This window comes from Tasmannia lanceolata, unplaced genomic scaffold (genome assembly GCF_043159265.1).
Source record: "Tasmannia lanceolata isolate RefF3 unplaced genomic scaffold, GAP_Taslan_0.1 ptg000006l, whole genome shotgun sequence".
Classification (NCBI taxonomy): domain Eukaryota; kingdom Viridiplantae; phylum Streptophyta; class Magnoliopsida; order Canellales; family Winteraceae; genus Tasmannia; species Tasmannia lanceolata.
Genome location: NW_027518683.1, coordinates 37,910,335 through 37,932,990, shown reverse-complemented (window position 1 = coordinate 37,932,990; position 22,656 = coordinate 37,910,335). Strand labels below are relative to the sequence as shown.

Below are 22,656 nucleotides of genomic sequence, written 5' to 3'. Positions count from 1 at the left end.
TAGGAATGGGCTGTTAACAGATGGATGAAGAAGGGTGAAAGGTGGCTGGTCGCATTGGTTGTTTGTTAACGAAGAAAGGATTTCTTGGATGGTTGGTTAAACTTGAGAACAAAGGGTCTTTGGGCGGCTAGTTAAAGGGGATTTAAGCAGTTTGGAATAGGGATTAAGGGACTGATTTGGGATGAAAATCTGCAGCTGGGAGACTCTCGGCTGATAGCAAGGAAGGGGGTTTTGCCGCAACAACAAGGAGCTTTTGTTAGCTGAATTTTAGGTGGTTTATGGGCTGAGAACAAAAGGTGGCAGCAGGGTGGTGCTGCTGTTATAGATGGTAGCTGTTAATATCGGTTTGGAGGGGCTTCGGTTTTGGGCAATGCTTATTGAGACTCAGTTTAGAACTATCGGGTGGTGATAGAAGGTGTTCTGATTAAACATGAAGGATGGAGGATGGTAAATCTGCAGTCGATTAGGTTGGGACTCTGGCTAGGTTACACACGGCTGAGAATGCAGGAAAGCTTTGCGGTTGTCTAGATCGGGTGATTGAAGTTAAAGGGAAAGAGTAGGCCCGGGTGGCAAAAAGTGTAGATGGCTCGAGTGTGAAAGAATCATTTATCAGCAGGGTGTTTTCCTGCTGGCTGGACTGACTTTTTACGTAAAAAAAAAAACAAGAGGAAAGGGTATCAGTTAGGCGATTTCCTACGGCTAAACCTGGGTTGGTTGTGGCATGGCAATGAGCAGAGGACTGCTTCGGGTGATAACAACCTTGCAAAGAACAAGATTGAAAAGCCTGCATAATACAAGTTAATTAAATCGAAGATAAAGTGGAAGTTTTCATGAAGAAAACCTTTCATCTTCTTCCCAAAACAAAAGATAAAAATTGATCCGATCATGTCTTTGAATGAGAGCCATTGATTTGTGATATTTGATCAATCTGATTGTGGATTTGGATCATCTGGCCTTCAAATGCCTGGGATGCACCGGCATAAACTTACAGCCACAATGAGGAGCAATCCTCCATAGTGGAGCAGAGACTTTACTAAGCCATCCGATCATATTAGCATAAAATCCTTTAATCAGCACTCATTAAATGGAACTGAGGCAATGGACTTGACACCCTTGCAAAATGCTTGTGCCTTTGCAACCATTACACCTGCTGTTTTCTAGTAGCCAAAACCATGTGTTGGATCATTATGGAACGCGCTTCTAAACTTTTCCTAGTCGTGGTTGCTCTCTATAATTATTGTCAACATTAATCTTCCTGCATTCCCTTATAGTTGGAAGCTGGGTTGCATGGATTATTTGCCCCCTATGCCGAATCCGTGTCGACACGTCTCTGTGCCCGAATCGGACTTGGATTCACGTGGGACACACCTGGATTCTTGTCGTAGCCGTGTCCCGCACGAATCCTATTTTTTCAGGCGAATCCGACACATTGTTGTCTCTTTTAAAATGCGAATCCTATATATTTCCCCTTTAACTGTGTTTTCTTCCTAACTTTATGTATATGAAAGCACAAGCCATACTCTTTTAATAAAAACCCTAGCGCCTCGACCCCCTTCCTCCTCCTTCGACTCTCTTAATAAAAACTCTAACACCTCAACCCTCCACCCTCAAAATTTTCATGAATATCTGCGCTCGCGCACACACATATTATATATATATATATATATATATATATATATATATATATATATATATAATTTTTAATTTAAAAATTTTATTTTATGTAGAAATTACCGAATCCGAATCCTACTTTTTGGGGTATGCCGAATCCGACAATTCGAATCCGTGTCGGATCCCGACACACGAATCCGAATCCATGCAACATAGGTTGGAAGATATCCCATTGTCGGTTGGGGATCATTATGGGAAGTGCTTCTAAACTTTGCCTGATCTTGGTTGGTCTCTATTATTGTTGTCAGCATTAAGCTACCTATTTTCCAATAAAGTAGTTGGGAGATATCCCTTTGTCTGTCGGTGGAATGGAAGTGAATATGCTCTTGAGACCTCATTCCAGCATTGATGGATTTGCCTTGTTAAAGTAAATTCAGAGCATACATCCACTTAATATATAATATTTTATATTTCATTTTGGGGAGGGACAAACTTGGGAATTTTCTTTTTGTTCTGCCGAATAAAGGTAAAGTAAAGAGAGAAATGGCTCTGCACAGGGTTTCTTTCAATCGTCGCGAGGATTGCGTCAAGGAGACCCTCTCTCGCCTTTCCTCTTTGTTATTATAGCGGAAGCTCTTAGTGTGCTGTTGAAGAAAGGTCAAGCGGAGGGGCTGATTTCAGGGGTTTCCTGCCGTGCTCTTGGGTTGCAGGTATCTCATTTGCAATTTGCGGACGATACCCTCCTTTTTAGCTCTTCCTTGGTCTCAGAGATTCTTATCCTGAAGGCAATTTTAAGATGCTATGAACTAGTCACAGGACTCCGCTCCAATTTCTCTAAATCCCGAATTTATGCTATGAATCTCAGTGAGGAAGAAGCTTCTACCTTAGCCAATATTATGGGTTGCTCTCTGGAGTCTTTGCCGGCGTCCTATCTGGGATTGCCCCTGGGAGTAGGGCGCCCACGTAAATGTGCATGGGATCCCATTGTGGAAAGAATAGAGAAAAGGCTTGATACTTGGAAGCGGAATTTGTTATCTAAAGGTGGTAGGTTAACCTTGATTAAAGCGGCCTTGGCTAATGTTCCAATATATCAACTATCTTTATTTAAATGCCCGGAGTCTGTTGTGAAACGTATAGAACAGCTTCAGCGACGATTTCTGTGGGGTGGTTCAGACCAACATCGGGTCATGGCTCTAGTCAGCTGGAAAGAGGTTTGTATGCCAATTCAAGGAGGTGGTCTAGGCATTCGAAGGATCAGGTTGTTAAACCAAGCTTTGATGGGTAAATGGTTATGGAGGTTTGGCGAAGACAAAGCAAGATTATGGACCAGAGTAATCTCCGATAAATATGGTGTTGCATCAGGTGAGTGGACTTCCCTAAATAATTTTCTTAATCCAGGGGTGACGATTTGGCGGGACATCCTCCGCCTAACAGCGCCCTTTCATTGTGGAGTTCGATTTCGGGTGTACTCCGGTGCACGGATTTCGTTTTGGTCAATGTGGTGGTGTTCGTCTGCTCCACTTCAATTTCTTTTCCCAGACCTGTTTTTAGTAGCAGCAGATAAGTTTGCTTCTGTCCAAGACTGCTTCGAGTGCTATAATGGTAAAGTGATATGGCAGCCTCTCTTTCGTCGGAACTTTTTTGACCGCGAGCTGACATCGGTGAACAATCTATTTCAGCTTCTTGCTGAGACTTACGTCAGTGGCAAGGGGGATGACAAAAGGTTGTGGGTAAACACTTCTTCAGGCAGGTTCTCGGTAAAGTCATTCTACAATAGTATGGTGTCTGTTGAAGGCAATGCTGTGGCAGCAAAGGTGTGGAAATCTACGGCGCCCCCTAGAGTTTGCTTCTTCGGATGGTCAGCCATTAGAAATAGGATCCAAACAGTGGACTTCTTGCGAAAGAGGCATATGCTGATTATTGATCACTGTTCTATGTGCCTTGAATCTGGGGAGACGGTGGATCACCTTTTCATTCATTGTCGAGTAGCTAGGGAGGTCTGGGGGAAGATTCTAGTAAGATTTGGCATCAATTGGGTGTTCCCCTCCGGCTTGCAAGATTTGTTTGTCGGATGGAAATGTATACCATGGGGCAGAAAAGGCAAGAGCTTGTGGTGGCTGACACTCATGGCATTCTTATGGGTCATCTGGAAAGAAAGGAATTCCCGAGTTTTTGTAGGGAAAACTAAATCTCCTCTTTTACTATTTTTTCAGGTCATTACTCTGACTATATCTTGGGCAAGGGCACTCCCGTTATTCAGATTTGTGTCGGCCTATGACCTGTGGGAAGGGTGGTCTTTGGTCTGCGAGAGTCAGGAAACCAGGCCTGTTTTAACCCCTAAATGGAGCCCCCCTACTGCCGGAATCGTTAAATTCAATTTCGATGGTTCCAGTATGGGGAACCCTGGACCAGCTGGGATTGGGGGTGTTTTAAGAGATAGCAACGGTGTAGTCCTCCAGGCTTTTTCGGGGCCCATCGGTAGGGCTGATTCAAACGAGGCAGAGGTCAGGGCAGTGCATCAAGGCTTTTTAAGTTTGCTAAAGGGGCGCTCAGTTAGATGTGTGGTGTAGGGGGATTCGTTGAATGTTATAAGATGGCTCAGAGGCTCGCGAGATCCCCCTTGGCGTTTTCTTCAATATTTTGATGAGATAAAAGACCTCGTACAAGATATGTCGGTATCTTTTCAGCAGGTGAGAAGATCGGCTAATGAGGTGGCTGATAAGTTAGCAAAAGACGGAGTGTCAAAGCAAGTTCTCACTCTTTATGATTTTCTCCCTCCTTAATTTCATCTCTCAACAGTTGTTGTTTTTTGTTTTTGTTTCTCTTCTAGTTCTGTAAGGGGGACTCCCTCAGTCTTCTTTATTATATCATACTACCATTCAAAAAAAAAAAAGAGAGAAATGTCCGAAGTTTCTTTTATGTTTTTTGGTTCGGCCCGTGAAAAGATATACTCTGAAAGAGGACTCCTGTCCTAATATTTTGGGATTCTCGTGCATGTCAGTCAAGTTATGTTGATTGGTACACTACTTATTTCTTTCAAATAAGGTGATTGTTGTATCCACTATTTTGTGCATTGAATGGACAAATTTTTAATTAAATAAAAGAGAATTCTTAATTGTCCTTTGTTCTAATTTCCGTGTTTGTTTTTCTTGAGGATTGATTATGCTTGAGGATGGTTTTATTTTCACTAAGGTTTTCCTGTAGGGTTATTACTGTGTCTTCCTCTTGTTTCTGTGGTAACTAGCCAGTTAACGTTTCAGGTCATTGATGTATATGACTTTATCTGTGTTCCTCAACTGTACTTTAATTAAACCTTGACCTTTTTTTTTGAATGGTAAATTAAACCTGGACCTTTAACCACAACTAATTTTTCTTCCACTGCTTAACCTTTAGTTTGTAAACTATTTTCTGACAGATCAGGATTGATGGTCAAGATATACGTCGTGTGACTCTTGAGAGTCTTCGGAATCCCATCGGTGTTGTACCACAGGATACTGTAAGTTGGCATAGGCAAGGGTATCAAGATTTACTCTTCTGTGCTCTATTACTTGAATAAGTATATTACAGCAATATGTCTTTTTTCGTTCTCCATTCCTGCTAAACAGTAGGTAAGTTTCTTCAGGAATGATTTTGTACCCCTATAACCAACCTGTCGTACTGGGTAATTTGTGTGCAGGTACTTTTCAATGATACAATATTCCACAACATACATTATGGTCGACTATCAGCTACTGAAGAAGAGGTTGTGGATGTAATTCTTTGTTTATTTACTATTTGAGGTTATGAACATATGCTCGGCATTTATTGTTCTTTTTGATAACCAGGTGTTTGAAGCAGCTCGACGTGCAGCCATACATGATACTATCATGAACTTTCCGGAGAAGTATAATACTATAGTTGGAGAACGTGGACTTAAGGTGAGAGACCATTATCCTCATAACAAACACAAAACAGCAAGTCCTCAAAGCACTTGGAACTGCTATCATTACTTCTAGTATATGTAACTGTTTAGTTTTTGGCTTTTGCTAACTGACCGTGAAGTAATTACTTACTAGTTTTTTCTCGTTAGTAATGAGCCCGAGTCGTGTCATAACTTGGTCAGGTACTTGATCAAGTTTTAGGAGTTTAAATTATGTTATATGTTTTTATTGCCCAATCATTGAGTGCTAACTTCTCTCACACAATTGAAGTTTCCAAGTGCTCTGTTGCTTTTTTGAGTAATCAATCAAGTTAGTCTCATCTGATCATTTATTTCCCATGCTTTTTAGCCAATAGCATGTTGCCGAGATATGGACATGTGCCGGTGTTAGATATGGATAAGTCTTTGACATTATATTACTCAGGATCAGGATAAGGTCTGCCTGGAATGTCCGATCGTTTGATTTCTTAGAGGAACAAAATTAATTAAAAGAAGATTGACATGTTATTCTATTCCCGAGGTCTGCTATTTTCTGCTAGCAACATGGCAAATAACTCATATGGGCTTTCCTGATGTGTTTTCATTAATCTTTATGTTCAAACTAACCAATGTGGAGTTGGAATTAGCAATTTTGGGTAGTGGAAATATTAATTCCTGGAAAATTTAGGAAATGTTGTTGCTGAGAAGGCTTGTAATCGTATAATGATATCGCAATTTATTTTCATGCAGTTAAGTGGTGGAGAAAAGCAGCGCGTGGCACTTGCCCGTACATTTTTAAAGGCGCCGGCTATTCTGTAAGCATTTAGTTTTTGGTTGTGTTCATTTGAGTACTTTTATCAGACCATTTAAACTATTTTGGGTAAGAAGAGAAAGAATTATAAGCCATATTTTCGTTTCATAAAATTACAAATCCTTTCATTCAAACCTTATTTCTTTTCCTCTTCCATCGTCATACCCACTTTTCCTGTTTCTCTTCGAACTATTCTCTGTTTCATTGTTAAGTTGTTTTTCGAGAAACAATTCATATAAAACCTGGAAATGCCTGTCCCGTTTTCAATTCTCCTGGACTGGACTAAAATTATGCATCTGGCCATGGAAAGTACCACTCTTTTTATCAGTCAAATTAGTACACCTGTTTAATATTTTATTTCTTATTTCTTCTTTTCGGAATGCCTGCTTAAGTTATTGTAAAGAAAATGGGGCCTTCATCGCATCGTGATATGCTCAATTACTAATTTACTATGGAACTACAAGATTTTTCGACTTATATGATCTTTACTTTTTATTGTTATTACTTCTTATAACTTGCTTTTTGTGGCTGGCTATGGAGTTTTATGGAATTTGAAAAAAAGGATTTGATCAGCAAAGTTATCTGTGCATAATTCTGAATCCTAATAGCACTCAGTCCTTGAAAGACGCTACTTAATAACCACCTTTGCCACATAGGTAGTGGGACTAGTGCATTGGTTTCTGGATGGACATGAGGCACTAGACACGGTGACTGGAAAATCTGAGTCCCTAACATGTCTGTACAGTTATTCAATAAAATCGAAAAATATATTATTTAAATAGGTATTAGTTTTTTTATACCATATTCTTCTGTACATCGGGAAACACATTTAGTTAAATACAAGAGCCCCACTTAATCTGTGGAAGGCCTGTAAATGGTCCTTCACTCTTTCCTAGTCTGTCCTTGTTGATTATGGTAATTTTGCCACGTGAAGTATTTTTGGTAAATAAATTATCAGACGTTTCATTAAAAAAAAAAAAAAAAAACATGCTAGTAAATTTTAAAATTCCTATGTTTTCAAATCTTCATTTTAACTTTCCGTAGATCTCCCTGAGCTCTTCCATTAAAAGTCAATCTTTTGTCATCTACAGTGAGTCATTGTTCTCTTTGTTTTTGGTAGGCTATGTGATGAAGCTACAAGTGCTCTTGATAGTACAACGGAAGCTGAGATACTGAGTGCATTGAAAAGTCTAGCATACAACCGGACTTCGATCTTTATTGCTCATCGACTTACGACTGCAATGCAGTGTGATGAGGTAAACAATTCTCGTTGCAGAGTTATGTGAATTTACTTGTTTTTTTAGTTATCTTCTGGGAGAGTCTTGAGTCCAATTTTTGCCTCGAGAGCATAATACCTGATATTTTTTCAGACTATTGCATACATTTTATTGTGTACGAAATGGCGACCTGTTTTTTATCTGAAAGGACAGAAAAATTGCGGCCCAAATGTGGCTTGCTAGTTAACAAATATAGCTCTGCTTCTTTCTGAAGATGCAGTGCATTTTTTCCTGTTATTGAGATTGCACTGCTGCAAAAGTTAATAACAAGCTACCTGTTGTTATACCTGGGAAAACTAGAAGGGAAGTAGGGGGGAAACTCCCACGTACGGACTTCACCAGGACGGAAAATGATAATGAGGATAAACATTCTTTTACCCATTTCCTTTCCTGGATAAAATCCACAAAGTTCCAGTCAATGTGATTTTAGGCTTTTTTTCCACCATATCAATCTTCCCCAGTCTCTTTCCCTCATTCTCGTCTTTTAGAGTTAATGATGGCATTGGAATTCCATCCAAATCTGTCTCCCTTGCACAAAGGCACTTTGAAATTATTAAATGATATCTCCCATTACTTCTTTGATCGTTTTCACTAGCACCTTAGTTTCTTTTATGCGCTATGAGCAAGACTAACCGGTCTATAGTCCTTGAACTTTGTGGCACCCTCCTTTGTTATAAGAGTTATGAAGGTAGTATTCATCTTTTTCCCAATTATACCTATGTGGTGGAATTTGGACATAAATGCTACAACATTCCTTTATCACTTCCCAATACTTTTGAAAGAAATCCATAAGGAAGCCTACAAGCTCATCTCTGTCTGCAAGGCAGTTCGGTGAATTGATCCTCCTTCTAGCACTGCCCATTATATGGGAAAACTTTGAGTTCTTGTCCCCCTTATTGATCCATAGAACACGGGATTTTTGTCACCAACTGATCTCCTCCTTTCTCAATATTTCCATATATTTTTCACTGAGTGCCTTTGTAAAGACCCGGCCTCACCAATGGTGGGGAAAATTAATAATTATGAGTAAATCTTGGCGGTAGATGCCCGATCAAAGATCAACGGTTTAGATCATCGATTGGAACCTTTCAGACTGTTGGATCGATTACCGGATACCTGAGACGGTCGATCAAGCTTGAATGGATGACATATCACGTCACTTGAGTATCGACCCCCCTTGATCTTCAAGAGATCAAGAAATTTCGGAAAATCGACGGCTCATAGTGTATTTCCGTCATTTTATTTATAGCTTAATTTTAGGGCATCAATGTTGCCGCACATACACTCGCAAGTTGGGAGTGCGTACGCCCTATGTGGACCACACTAATTAATTAAAAAGGGTTAAAAAATTAAGCAATTTTCATAATTGATGTGTGCAGTCTTTTGAGTGATTTAAACAAAACATAGACTTTCTTTTTTAGTAGGGGTTAGATTAGAAACTAAAGTAAGAAATCCACACAAAGTAGGAAATTAACCAAGAAACCAAATCAAATAAGAAAGAAACACATAAAAGTGGGTTTTTTTAAAACCCACCATGCGTTGGGTTTTTCAACCCCAAATTCCGCACGCTCTTGCGCACACCCAAAGAGAGAGAGAGAGAGAGAGAGAGAGAGAGAGAGAGAGAGAGAGAGAGAGAAGAAAAGGGAGAAAAGAAAAGAAAAGGAAAAGAGAAAGGGAGGGAAAGAAAGAAAAGATGAAGAAAACTAGGGTTTTTCAAATTTCGTTTCCCCCTTTTCAAGTAAGTGTTCAAAAACCTCTATTTTTATTTATTTAGAGTATAGAAACCATGTTACATTGCTTATAGATAGGGTTTATGATTTGTTTTGTTTTCTTTAAAAATCAAGGGAAATTGTTTTGAATTTCTTTTCAAAATCTTATGCCCTAGATAGGAGTATATTGTATTTTTTCTATGTAAAAATCCTATGGGTTTTATTCTAAAAGTTTAAGTTTGTTTTTGGGAATTTAAAACCATGCTTGTGTTCTTTAATGATTTTTGTTGAGAGAAAGAGTTTGAGAAGAATGAATGAGTTGAGGAGATCTCCCCCTCACTCGTGTATTTATATTAAAGAAACATGTAGTACAAAGTCTATTATGTCCTTAGGCATATTACATATTCTAACACTCCCCCTCAAGCTGGAATTTATATATCATACATTCCCAGCTTGTTACAAATATCACTCAATTTAGCCTTGCTTAATGACTTTGTAAACATATCAGCCAGCTGATCCATTGAACGAGTAAACACAATGCTTATTTCGCCCTTCTGGGTTCGTTGACGGATAAAATGACAGTCTACCTCAATGTGTTTAGTGCGCTCATGGAAGACCGGATTGGTGGCAATGTGTATCACAACCTTGTTATCACAGTACAACTGGGAAGGAGAAGATGGAACAATACCATTCCCAGATAAAAGTGAGCGCAACCAAATGAGTTCAGTACTTGTATGTGCTATTGCTCTGTACTCTGCTTCTGCACTGGACTTGGCTATGACATCTTGCTTCTTGCTTTTCCATGATACTAGGTTACCTCCTAGAAAGGTATAATACCCAGTGGTTGATCTCCTATCTGGAGGAGATCCAGACCAATCCGCATTAGAGAAACCTTCAATTTTCATATGACCATGCCTTTTAAACAACAGACCCTTTGCTGGTGAACCTTTTAGGTACATGAGAACTTGGGACTACTGGAGCCCAGTGACAGCTACATGGAGAGCTCATGTACTGACTGACTACCCCTACAGCATATGATATGTCTGGTCGAGTAACTGTAAGATATATGAGCTTACCAAGGTCTTCCAACAAGTCTCCTTCTGGAACAAGCTTCACATTTGGATCCATGGGTACAGATGCTGGCTTAACCCCAAGATTACCTATCTCTTCTAGTAAATCCAAAGCATACTTCCTTTGTGATAGAGAAAGGCCTCTAGAAGAGCATGCTACCTCTATCCTAAGAAAGTACCTGAGACGACCCAAATCCTTAGTGGAAAATTCTTTATGTAAGAAGATCTTCAATTGCTGTATACCTCCTGAATTACTACCAGTGATGATGATGACATCAACATACATGATCAACAAAATGCAACCAACTGAGGAGTGATGACTAAAGACTGAGTGGTGTACGGCACATTGTTTCATGCCAAAGCGCATGACTGCTTCACTGAACCTCCCAAACCATGCGTGTGGAGATTGCTTGAGGCTTTAGAGTGATTTCCGCAGGCGGCACACAAGAGGACATCTCCCCCTGAGCAACATACCATGGAGGTTGCTCCATATACACCTCCTCAGTGAGGTTGCCATGAAGATGCAGGGCCCAACCATGATTCACTGTGAGAGAAAGAAGTACATGAACAGATGGAATCTTAGCAACCGGAGAGAACGTCTCAATATCGTCAACACTAAAAGTCTGAGTATAACCTTTCCCAACCAGGCGTGCCTTCAAGTGCTTAACAGTATCATCTGGCAAATATTTAATGGAGAATACCCATCTACAACCAACAGGGCAAGCACCAGAGGGTAGAGGAACCAGATCCCAAGTCTCATTTGTGTGAAGGGCTCCCATCTTCAAGTCCATAGCCTCACGCCAGCCAGGGTCTGCAAGAGCCTCAGCCATAGACTGCGGTAAAGAGACATAAAAAAAAGAAGATACAAAACTTTTGAAGGCAGGGGTGGGATTATCATAGGAAACAAAATTAGAGATAGGATGCACAATAGAGTAAGAACATGTGCGGGAAGCAATAGTAGAATCAGAAACCTCAATCGAGGAAGGGAGAGATAATACCTGAGAAGTAGAGGCCGGAATCACCGCCTGAGAAGAGGATCGATCGAGAGGATGTGGCATGGGACCATCGTTCTGTCGGCGTCGTTGATACTACTTCGTAGTGGCGGGATGAACTGGCGGCGCCAAATGAGTAGTAGATGGAGGAGCCACAGCTGGTGGAGCCACATGTGCAGGTGGTGACACAAGGGGGATCATGAGTGAATCCGGCAGGACCAGGAGAGGAAGTGAGACCTCTGGGTTGAGAAGGGAAGTACGAGACTCAGATCCCTGAGTGAAGAAGGGCTTAGACTCAAAAAATGTAATATCGGCAGACACAAACCAGTGCCGGAGACGAGGACTGTAGCAACGATATCCCTTCTACGTACGAGAGTACCTATGAAAACACAGCGCTCGAAGCCAGGGTCAAGTTTTTCACGACCTGGACCTAGATGATGTGCAAAACAGACGCAACCAAAGACACGGGGGGTGAGAGGGAATGGATGTTGGTCAGGACGTAAAGCCATAAAGGGCGAGTCACTACGAAGAACTAACGAGGGAAGGCGATTAGCCATGAAGTAGGCACTAAGGATGGCATCACTCCAATACGTCTTAGGCAACCGCATTTGAAAGAGTAGGGTGCGGGCTGCCTCAAGTAAGTAATGAATTTTCCTCTTAGCAACACCATTCTGTTGAGAGGTGTATGCGAAGGAGGACTGATGAAGGATGCCATGAGTGGACAGATAATCCTGAAAGCCATGTGAGCCAGAAAAATACTCCCTAGCATTGAAAAATTCTTCATACTTCTAGTGGTTATTTCGTGTGTATTCTTCTCATATGGAAATCAGACCAATGAAATTCCTACCGACTATCCAAGGCCCACTCCAGCTGGCGTAAATTTCATGTAGCTCTATCCAAAACTGGCGTCCCTGTCTAGCCCAGTGAAGTCCGTCGATTTTCGAGTTTCCTTCTCTTCCTGATCCCTTCCGACTATTCTATTAAAGATATAGAGAGATCCTTTCAGTGTCTTCAATCCTATTTTGTAGTCTCTACAGATTATGATAATCTTGCCTGCCCCTTTTACATCAAGCGCTATCCACCTTTGATTCCCTCTACCCTATGGTTCATTGATGAGTTTTTCAAACGCCCCCGACTCCTTGGATTCCAACACCACCATATTGTCCACCACTTTGCCCTGTATGATATCTTTAATAGCTACCCTTTTCTCCGAGGAACCTAGTCCCCTAATATTCCAAAATACAATCTTCATTTGACTAATCATGATTGAAATCCCTCTTCCCCCTCTGTTTTCCCCTGTTTTTGTTTGTATGGCAATGGTCACCTTATCAAACAATTTTCAATTTCTTCCAGCATACTCCATGTCTTATGTTCTCTTTATTTCCGTATTATGCCCAGACCTTTCTTATCCTGCCATGCTCTTAGCTTCAGATTCTAATTCGATGTCGCCACTGGTTGATTCCTCTGTTTTCTACCTCAATAGTGCTCGTCAATTTCAGCTCCAAGAATCTTTTGCAGATCCTTCAATTACTGTAATTTCAATTTTACCAGTCATTATCATCTTCCCATTTAAGTTTTCCTTTTTCTATCACGTCCCAATTTCTGATTGCCCCTTCCTTCCAGCATCCTTCCCTCACCCTTATGTGTAACCCAATGTCAACCTTCATCACACCTCCTTGATTCTCTGCATCTTCAATTCTTTTTGCTTGGTCTAGTTATCTTTTGGATTCCTGGCTTGTTCAGAGGCCCATCCACAGAGTTCATATCTGGCCGTACAACCACCTCTCGCTCAAATCCAACCAAATTCTCTTCTAATTTTCTCTTCATGGTTCTGGATTATTACTCGCTGAACTCTTTGGGTTTCTAAAGAAATTCCTCCTTGTTCCATTCGCCTCTTTGTATTGGAGCTTCCAAAGTTTTCTTTCCTTGATCTCTGGGATTCCTTAATTGTACACTGCCATAGGTTTTTTTTTTTTTTTTTTTTTTTGAAAAATTACAAATTTTCATTGATAGTATCAAATAAACTGGCCCGGGCATACCCTGGGTCAGAAAGACTGAACCAAAAAATAAGCAAAAATCTGGATCCTTTTTCCTGTTTCTACAATCAATTCGAAAAGAAAACTTTCCACAATCATGCCCAGCCATCAGCCCTATACTACGATCATTCCAACCTACATCCATTGTCTTCCTCCTAAAAACCAAAACTTTCTTAGCAATAACACCTCCACATTCTTTTACTAATAGCCTAGTAGAAGGATCGAGACAAGAGAACCAAAACTAAGCGAGAGATCATGGTCTCTCAAGCCGTAATTTGGGCGAAACCATATATAGCCAAGCTAGATGCATACAATTCATGGGACAAATACTACTGCTATTGTTTCAATCTGCAAACTAAATTCTACTCACTGAAACCATACTTCACTTATGAGAAAGCGAACAATAATTCCAGAAGGACTCCTTTCTCTCCTATCTGTCCCCCTTTCTGTCTATAATTCTTTCCTTGTAATGGATCCTATCATTTTCCAAAACCTAACCTACCTCCATGCAAGTACCACCACCAAGTATTACCGTTGAACAGTCTAATAAAGCTCAGGTCACAACTACAACCACTATCTACTTGTGCATCAGCACCTAAGGTAGTCTCCCCAAACGCCAAACTTTTACCCCAACCACTCCGAATGCCCAAATTCTAGTGAAAGGTACTAATCCATGAAACCGGTTTAAAAGACTCACAAACTGAACTAACCTCAAAAACCAAAAAACTCCTGTACATATCCATAAAGATAGCCCCCTAATTACCCAGGTCCCCTTCCCCGTTCTTCTTAGTAGCCTCTTTCTTCTTTTTCTCTTTCAAGTCTCTTGCAGTCATAGACTCAAACATTGCCTTCGTTGCTCCCAAATTCTCCTCATACCGTATCCCGACTCATACCCTCTCCCGAAAACGTCCCCAACAGATAACATGTCATCGAACTCTTCCGATAGGTATCCTCGATCCTCCGGTAACCCTGAACCATCTTCCACCATTTTTCATTTTCCTTTAATGTCCTCCTCCAGACGCAAACGCTCCCAGACTAGCTGGCTAACCTCCATATTCAGCGAGTCACGAGAAATTGGTTCCTCATGTGAACCCGCCTTCAATTTTTCCAACCTCTGAATTTCTGCCGCCTTTCTCCTCTTCCCAACGAATCCGGCGGGACCGCCTTTCCTCTTCTAGGGCTTCCTTGAAATGGGGAAGTTTGAAGAGAGGCGCACAAGCATCCTGGGCATCATTCTTTCCTAATAAACTGATGGAGTCCTCCTTATTATCCCTAGCATCCGAATTGAACTGTTTCCATTGTTTCTGTAAAATACTCAGAAATTTCTCTCGGAGTAGGGGATTCCTTTCTGGCCAATTTCTCATTGTATTCCAATTCCTTCAATAGACCTAAGTCGCCTACTTTAAAGGCAAATCCTGACTATATTTTCTTTTCCTATCTTTGTTCCCTTCATCACCCGACATAACTGGAGAAGGATTATCAACTTCTTTTAAAAAGTTTTGAACTTCAGCTACAAAGCTACTCTTCCTGATCTCCTCTTTTCTGATGCGACCAAGGAGACCTCTTTTAAAAAAAGAGAGAGACCACCTCTGGTAGCCAAAAAACGAGCCTCAGATTTGGAGTTTCTACGCGTGGGCCCACCCTTCCCAATCTGAAAGCGTTTGTGAGGCCAAGATGGATTGGCGCGATCCAGCTTCCCATGTCCGACATTAGTTTTTGAATTCCTCACCTTTCTTTTATTGCATTTATTCTCATTGGAAAACCTATTTTTTATTTTGATCATCCTTTTGTCTTCCGCCGACTTCAGCATAAAGATGTCAGCGATATCTTTACGATTGTCCTTACCCCGAACGCCAAGTGTTTCAGCATTTAAAGATCTCTGATATGCCCCTTTTTCGCGCCATCCCATCGATCCACGCATTGACGCTTTTCTACTACTTGACTTCCCAGACGACTTTTTAAGTGGCGATTCAGAAGGCGCTACAAAGGGCGATTCAAAAAACACAGGGGGACCCACCAACGGCTCTCTGCCACTGACAATATTACCCTCGGGATTAACAAAAGAACTTTCAGCTTTTTCCATCGGATCGGCCAACTCCGGCGGCATTGATTTCAGGCCCTTCAAAAAACACAGAATTCTTAACACTAAAGTCCCCCACCACCGACAAGTCCACGCTATTAAGGCATTCCACGTCAACCACCTTTACTTTCATAGAGTAAATGCTAGAATCAACCCGAAGGTTGATAAATGAGGGTAAAGAATTCCAAAGCGGCATGAGGACTTGTGCAGAAGCATAAGCCAGACAATGGTCATGGTTGCCAAATAATTGAGTCTGTGAGACCTGATCCAAATGCTGACCAAGGGACTCAATGGTAGATATGGACCAAGCATGAATAGGGATATCATAAAACCTGATTCTAATGGTTCTGGCGCCAGTATTAAAAGCAAGAAACCAATGCTGAAGGGATGAAAGATACCCTCCCAAAGCATCCCCGCCACGCCTTAGGATAGATGTTGCCTGGGATTCAGATTCAAAACAAAACAGAATAGCCGATGAACTGATGGAAAAGGGTTTATTCAAGTGAGGAAGGCCCCAGCAATGTTTAGCCCAGTCCCAGATATCTTCCAAAAGCCATGCATTATTCTTCAAGATCCCAATAAGGCAGCTTTTGAGAATCCTCTTTTGCTCTACAACCAACTCAAACGATACTTCGATCACCGGGTGATCGTCCAGAATTTCGGCTCCCTGAGGTTTGGCTGGCTTTGGCCTCCATACCTTGGCGGAGCAGATTTACTCTTTGGCCTGGAGCACTTTCCACAGGAACTGCACGGCCCAAAATTTTTATACCGACAGTGCAGTGCAGACACATCCAGTCGCTTCCATTTGATGGCCTATGCCTGTTAAACTCAGTGGCTCTTCGACCAGGGACCTTTCGGGCTCCAAAATCCAGCCGTCTCACTCTAGTATCCCACTCCTCGATATTACCTAGAGATCCAGAGTGGGATCTAGGGCGGCCCAAAATGATCTTACCAGACCTTCGCCTTGACTAATCGAGATTAGTGATCTCCGACAGCAAATATTGAGAACCCCAAGAGATTGAAACACCTCCAGTGCAGAATATCCACTGTTTACACAGGCGAGGAATTGTTCCGCTAAGCGCTCCAGGTTGAGTCACAGCTACAGATGACCTGCTCCAAATTATTATCAATGCCTAAAGCCGCCGGGGGGATATCCTTGCGATGGCTGTAGTAATCCCTAATGCTCATCATCTTAGTACACATGCCATTCCCCTATCACTACGTAACTGAAAGTTACTCCCCTACTCCCCTAGCACTGAGTGGCAAAAAGCCCCTCCCCATGCACTGAGTGGCAAAAAGCCCCTCCCCATGCACTGAGTGACAAAAAGTCACTCCACCCTTGTACTGGATCCTCTACGCTGACCTTTTTCTATTCTAGCTAAAGGAGCACCAACTGATTTTTTTGGTAGTTCAAGAGGTATTAGACCTGTACATTGCCATAGGTAATCCAAGGTATTTATTTGCTTTGTATTGCTTTTTCATCATATGCAGCCTTTTCTCTTGACTCAACTGCCTCTGCCAAAGCTTTCTCATTTCATTCAACAATCAACACCACGCCTCTCTATGCCCCCCATTAATGACTATTCTTTCCCTTGCAGGGGAGTCAGCCTCTTTAATTCACATTTCGAATTCAAACTCCCGTACGCAGGTTTGCCTTAAGGGTCCCACATTGTTTCGACTCAGGTTGCCACTTGTTGCCCTATTCTTCGTTTTCTGCCACTGTGATTATCCCCTTTTCTTTCTCAGCCACCCCAAAGTGCATCTCCTTTTTACGATGGCCCTGCATCTAGCTTTTCCTGTCTTTTTAACAGTCCAGATTGGGCCTCTTTCTTTCCAAGAGTCTTGCACGGGGCCCACCTTGATTGCCACCTAAGATTGTCTTCCCCAATGCCTTCTTCGAGTGAATCACTTGAAAACTAATGTTCTCCGATTCTGCTTCCTAACGCTTCAACACCTACTCGACTACTCCGGCTTCCACAGCTTTTTGTGTTGGTTCCAAGTGACTCTACTGTCGGGTTCCGAGTGGAAAGAGGAGGGCCACCTCCCATGCTTTATCTTCTATTGAGATTGAATATATTTTTTTGAAAGATGACAATTTTATTGATATTAGGAAGGCATTGGGGACCAAGAGTCCCGTCCTGCGATACAACGTATCAATAAGACTGGACTGGGCATACCCAGAACCAGAGAAGGTAGGCCTAAACAGAGCATCTTTACTACAAAAATAAGATTCCTTCATTCTACAATTCAGTCCTGCCTATGTTTCCAAGAAAAGCTACGTCAGTCCTCTATTTGTAAAGTTCAGAACCCACTTCTTACAGTTAGCGCCAATAGTAACAAAAAACCAGAAATTAATACAAGCAGAGGCAAACACACCCAAAAGGCTCCTATTTTATCTATAAGATCCACATAGAAGCATTCTTCCTTACCCAGACATTTCTTCAAATCTTCCAGAATGGAACTGAACTCGTCAAGGACCAATTCCTCTTCCAAAGATTGGCCTTCCTCATTTAAATTCGATTTTTCGGAGGCATCTGCTTTTAAAGTTCAGTCCTCCAGCCTTCAAAGCCCATCCTTTTTCTTTGCTTTCCAATCCAACCTCCTTTCTTTTCTTTCATCCATCATGAATTTGACAAAGAGGGGGTGTTTGTGCATGGGCTTATGGGTTTCTTTCACATAGTAAAGCCCAGTTATATTAAAGAAAACCTCCCTACTCCTATTGGCCTCCCTGTTAAAATGAGTCCATTCCTTTTTCAAAAAAGCACCAATATCCTCTCTAGGTGTTGGAGAGGATTTGGAGGCCTTTTCTTCATTATAGCTTCTATTGAGATTGAATATTCCAACACGAATCTTCCCATTTCTGTTGCCGCCATTTTGGTATCCAGGCCGAACTCTCCGCGTACACTGGTGGAATTCCATTGAACTTCTCCCATGCTTTTATCTTCTATTGAGATTGAATATTCCAACACAAATCTTCTCATTCTTGTTCTTAAGGATCCCCACTCCGATGTGAAAACAAGGGCTCGTGCAGACTCCAGATTGTGCCCTCGTTCTGGTTCCATTTCCGTCTTTAACACCTTGCCAAACAGGCTTCCCAATGCCTCCATCGTTGACTCGTCCAGTGCATGTAAGGGAATCCTAAAGAGCCATTCTAACCCAAGTCGACCTCGCACTGGTTCGTCGTGTTCCATGGCTCCAGACGACAGAGCCATTCTACATACTCTCAGCCTCCTATTCTTAGGATTTATGATTCCCTGATAGCCGATTCAAACTAAAATAGGACCTCTTTGCCCCCTAGCTTCCTCCTTTTGAGGAGATTGGGCAAATCCCAGAACCATCTCACCCATTTATGAATTTTGTCGATCACAATCCCTTCTGTCCTCCTGTCAAGCATGCCTTCACGAGGTTAATTCTATCTTCCATCTCTTTCCCTTCCACTACTAGGGCTTGCAAGCCTTCCTCCTCCATAACTGAGAACTTTCCCCATTCCGGCCATTTTAGCAAGACATCTCCCTTCGTGGCCTGAGCTACCCTTACCCTTCGGCCTTCGCTTTTGCCCTCAAATCAATGTTCACACCTCCTACACACCGATCTTTTGAAGTTATGGTACCCACATTCGTCCCACATCCAGTCACCTGGTAAAGGGTGTACTCTATACGGTTGTGTTTTCGGCCAGTGCTTCTTCTTTATCTTGTCATCATCCTACTGGTTCTCTTGGGATACTCTCTTCTTCTTCGCCTGTGTCATCTGGGTCGCTCATGTATCCTCCAGCTGCTCCCAAATTCCGTATGCATTTTCCAGCTCTAGGCATTCTGAAGCCTCTTTGTAGGAATATCCCTCTTATATTATATCCAAAACCACCACTTGAATGTTCTTTACATTCCTTTCACAGTGGCAAATCTTCCTCGGTTCCTCTTTTTCTCCTGCATCCATCTCTCAATTAAATCACATGTTTCGTCTATTGCCACTTCAAATTATGGAATTGCAGGCACGGCCAAAAGCCGAGGCAAAAATAATTGAGCTGAACAATCACCCGATTGATACGAGAAGAGATCAACATTGTCATAACATTATTAATCATATTAAATCAAATCTCAATAATGGCATAGTGAGTTATTAGCTTGTTGCAATATAATAATAATGACACAAAAGCACGTGCTGTAACAGTTGCACTTGATGTGAAAATTGGTCGTTCAGTTTTAGGGACGATACTTTGCTGTTGTCTGTGTTAACCTGGACACCCCAAATTTTTGGTTTCCTGAAGTGTTGGCATGAAGGACACCTTTGGACACGAGGCGACACTCCCGGACATGTACTGATAGGAGTGTCAGGATGACATTATCAATGATGTCAGGAAATTGGCACTTCATTTAAAGATGTATCGTTCTAAACATTTGAAAACCAAAGTGTTCAAGTGTCTGGAGGTCATATTTTTAATTCTAGCAGAGATGAAACATTTGAAACGTCTATTTATGTCGAGTGAGAAGATAAGATGCTTGGGAGTGACATGTACTAGAGACCAAATAATTTACAGTAGAAACTTTAGGGGCTGTAATCCAAACTTCTGAAACCTGGATCTTTGTAGCCCATTTCCCTAGAGTCTAGCTGTCAGCCACCTGGTTTCCTTCTTGTGTATGTCTGACCACCACTCAAAAGGAATTTCTGTATTTCAGCAATATCTAAACAACCATTACTATTTCCAATGGAAGTTACATCCGTCACTTAACACTCATTGCCACCATGGGGTCTACTTTAATGCATCGCTCAACACATTAGCCTCAACACAGAATTTGGCTCTTTTTCCAGTAGGAATTTAAGATTGTGCAACGACGAACAAGCCATAATTTAGCTTATAGCATCTTCAACTCCATGTGACCATGACGGACTTCTAGCTGATAATTTTACTCACCTGTTTCTTTCTTGTAGAAAAAATAAAGGTGCAGTGGCATAGATCTAATTTTGGCTTGTGATACTGCCAGATCTTAAAATCTCAAAACATGATGAGCTAGTGTGACTAAAGTCATTGGGTGATTTTTAAACTTTTCATTTGTTTTAATAAAAGCAAATCCCTAGAATACCCCATGTCTATATCACAAATTATTGACTTTTACAAACTTTGATGATAATCCTTAGTTTTGTCCGAGTGTCGCCTAATCAGTTCTTAGCAAGAATAAATGCAGTTTTGGTTCGTCCAAGCATTTTAAAATTCTGCTCATATCTTTCCTCGCCCACAAACGTATCCTCATTTTCACATGCCCTTATTTTGTTTCCTGTGTTTGGCTTTTCAGATTGTTGTTTTAGAGAATGGCAAAGTAGTAGAACAGGGTCACCATGACGTTCTCTTGTCAAGAGGAGGAAGGTATGCACAGCTATGGGGTCAGCAAAATAATTCTGATGGAATTGATGCGACCAGTCAAAACGGTAATTTGAAGCATCCAGAATCTCAGTATACTTAGCGGCATTCATTCATTTTACAACTTCTCTTCTTGTAATTCCTCACAATACATCCAGAGAAAAGGAATACCCCAATGCAAAAGGTTTTCCTGCTTCCAGCACTTGTAAGCAGATTCTAAATTATACAAAAATGTATATTTCCGGGGTTCAATGTGTGCTTGAAAGTGGAACACTGGTTGATCCTCACGGTGAAAAAATTGATCTATTTGATAACTAAGTTACAGAATATGGGTTGGTTTACTAGTCCTTTAGAGATTGGAGGCCGTATTCACATTGGCGCAAGCAGTGGCAAATTGGCAAGTCCAGAGTTCCGTCGCTCGCACCAATGGGAATTGGTGGACTACAAAGAAGCACACAGGAGACATTCATAAGACGCCATCTGATTGAGTCCATTTGTAATGATCTGGTCTGGTCATGTAATTGTCCAATTGGAGAAGTTGGTGTATGCATTTTTTTGTTATTTTTATTTTAACTGTCAATTTAGATATGCATTTTTTTGTTATTTTTATTCTATGAAGAGTGTAGCTGCTAGGCTATGACATCTCTATACAAGTTAGGGCCACTAAATCAACAGGGTGTTTGTGTAATGAAAAGAACGAAACCAGGTGAAGTGTAAAATCTACAATTTGTGTAGCCAAACCCATACAAAGCAGATTTGGAATAATAACGAACCAATCGTAGTGCTCTCTGCATTTTCTATTTTATTCATAAAAACCAATGGAGTATTGTCCAACACATTTCAGGCAGTGGGTTTCACCCTTGAATTGGTGTCCTGTTTCTTTAAATTATTAGTTGGGTGGATGTATATTAATATCTTTAAATTGACTGAAAGGATATCTGCAAATATCCTTGATTTGTTTTGACTTTATGGAAAATTCATTAAGGTCCCGTTTGGATGCCGAGAAGATTTTGATTTGGAATTCTCACATTTGCAGCCCCTTTGCGTTGACATTTGGATCCCGATCAAGTCCTTGAATTTCCAATGCAGCGAGTGATAGTGACAAAAATCAGATTTCCAAATAAGCTGTGGAAATAAGAAATTGGAAATCCACAGATCTGGCAGTTTCCCTCGCCTCATGGCTCCTCCTCAACCTCTCCCCTGCAGTAGGAATTACCCCCTTCCATCTCTGTCTCCCTCAACATTTTGTACTGAAAACTCAATTCCAAATCCAAATACAAAATCTGAGGTATCCAAACGGGCCCTAAGGCCACATTTGGATACCCACAAGATATAGATTTGGATCTGGATCCAATCCTTAAATTTCCAAGTCAGCTCAGTGAAAAAAATATCTGATTTTCAAATCTGTTCTGCAAGACATTATTTTGAAACCCATATTTGTGACAAGTACCTTCATCCTTGCTGCTCCTCGAACTTGCTGCAGCAGCAGCAGCAAGACCTCCCTCTCGTATAACATGAGCATGAAGATGATTGATGTATTTTGTATCCAAAACTTAAATCCAAATATAAAAACATGAGATATCCAAACATGGCCTAAGAGGTTTCTAAGTGAATTTTCTTAGAGTTGTCAAATTTCCCTATACGTTGGCATTGCGTGCACTATCTCCAAGAAGCCGCATTGCAAATCACCTTTAGGTATGTGAATAAGTAAACGGATTAATATTTCTCCAATGCCAATTTAGTAATTGAAAATAGTAGAAAGACGTGGCAGATAGCTCATTCCCAACAGTTTGTGGCATGCCTATGCCACCTCTATGTG

At 41.2% G+C, this 22,656-nt stretch overlaps 1 protein-coding gene across 1 annotated transcript in view; it reads left to right on the top strand.

Annotated features, from left to right (window-relative positions):
• The window catches only part of ABCB25 (ABC transporter of the mitochondrion 3), a 102,321-nt gene extending 80,691 nt beyond the window's left edge, over nt 1-21,630 (top strand). The window contains exons 15-20 of the mRNA XM_077383118.1: nt 5,027-5,107; nt 5,288-5,353; nt 5,436-5,528; nt 6,260-6,324; nt 7,441-7,576; nt 20,773-21,630. Of these exons, the coding sequence (XP_077239233.1) occupies nt 5,027-5,107; nt 5,288-5,353; nt 5,436-5,528; nt 6,260-6,324; nt 7,441-7,576; nt 20,773-20,940 (609 nt within the window). The 3' untranslated portion in view covers nt 20,941-21,630. The remainder of the gene's footprint in view (nt 1-5,026; nt 5,108-5,287; nt 5,354-5,435; nt 5,529-6,259; nt 6,325-7,440; nt 7,577-20,772) is intronic.
• Nucleotides 21,631-22,656: the final 1,026 nt, after the last annotated feature.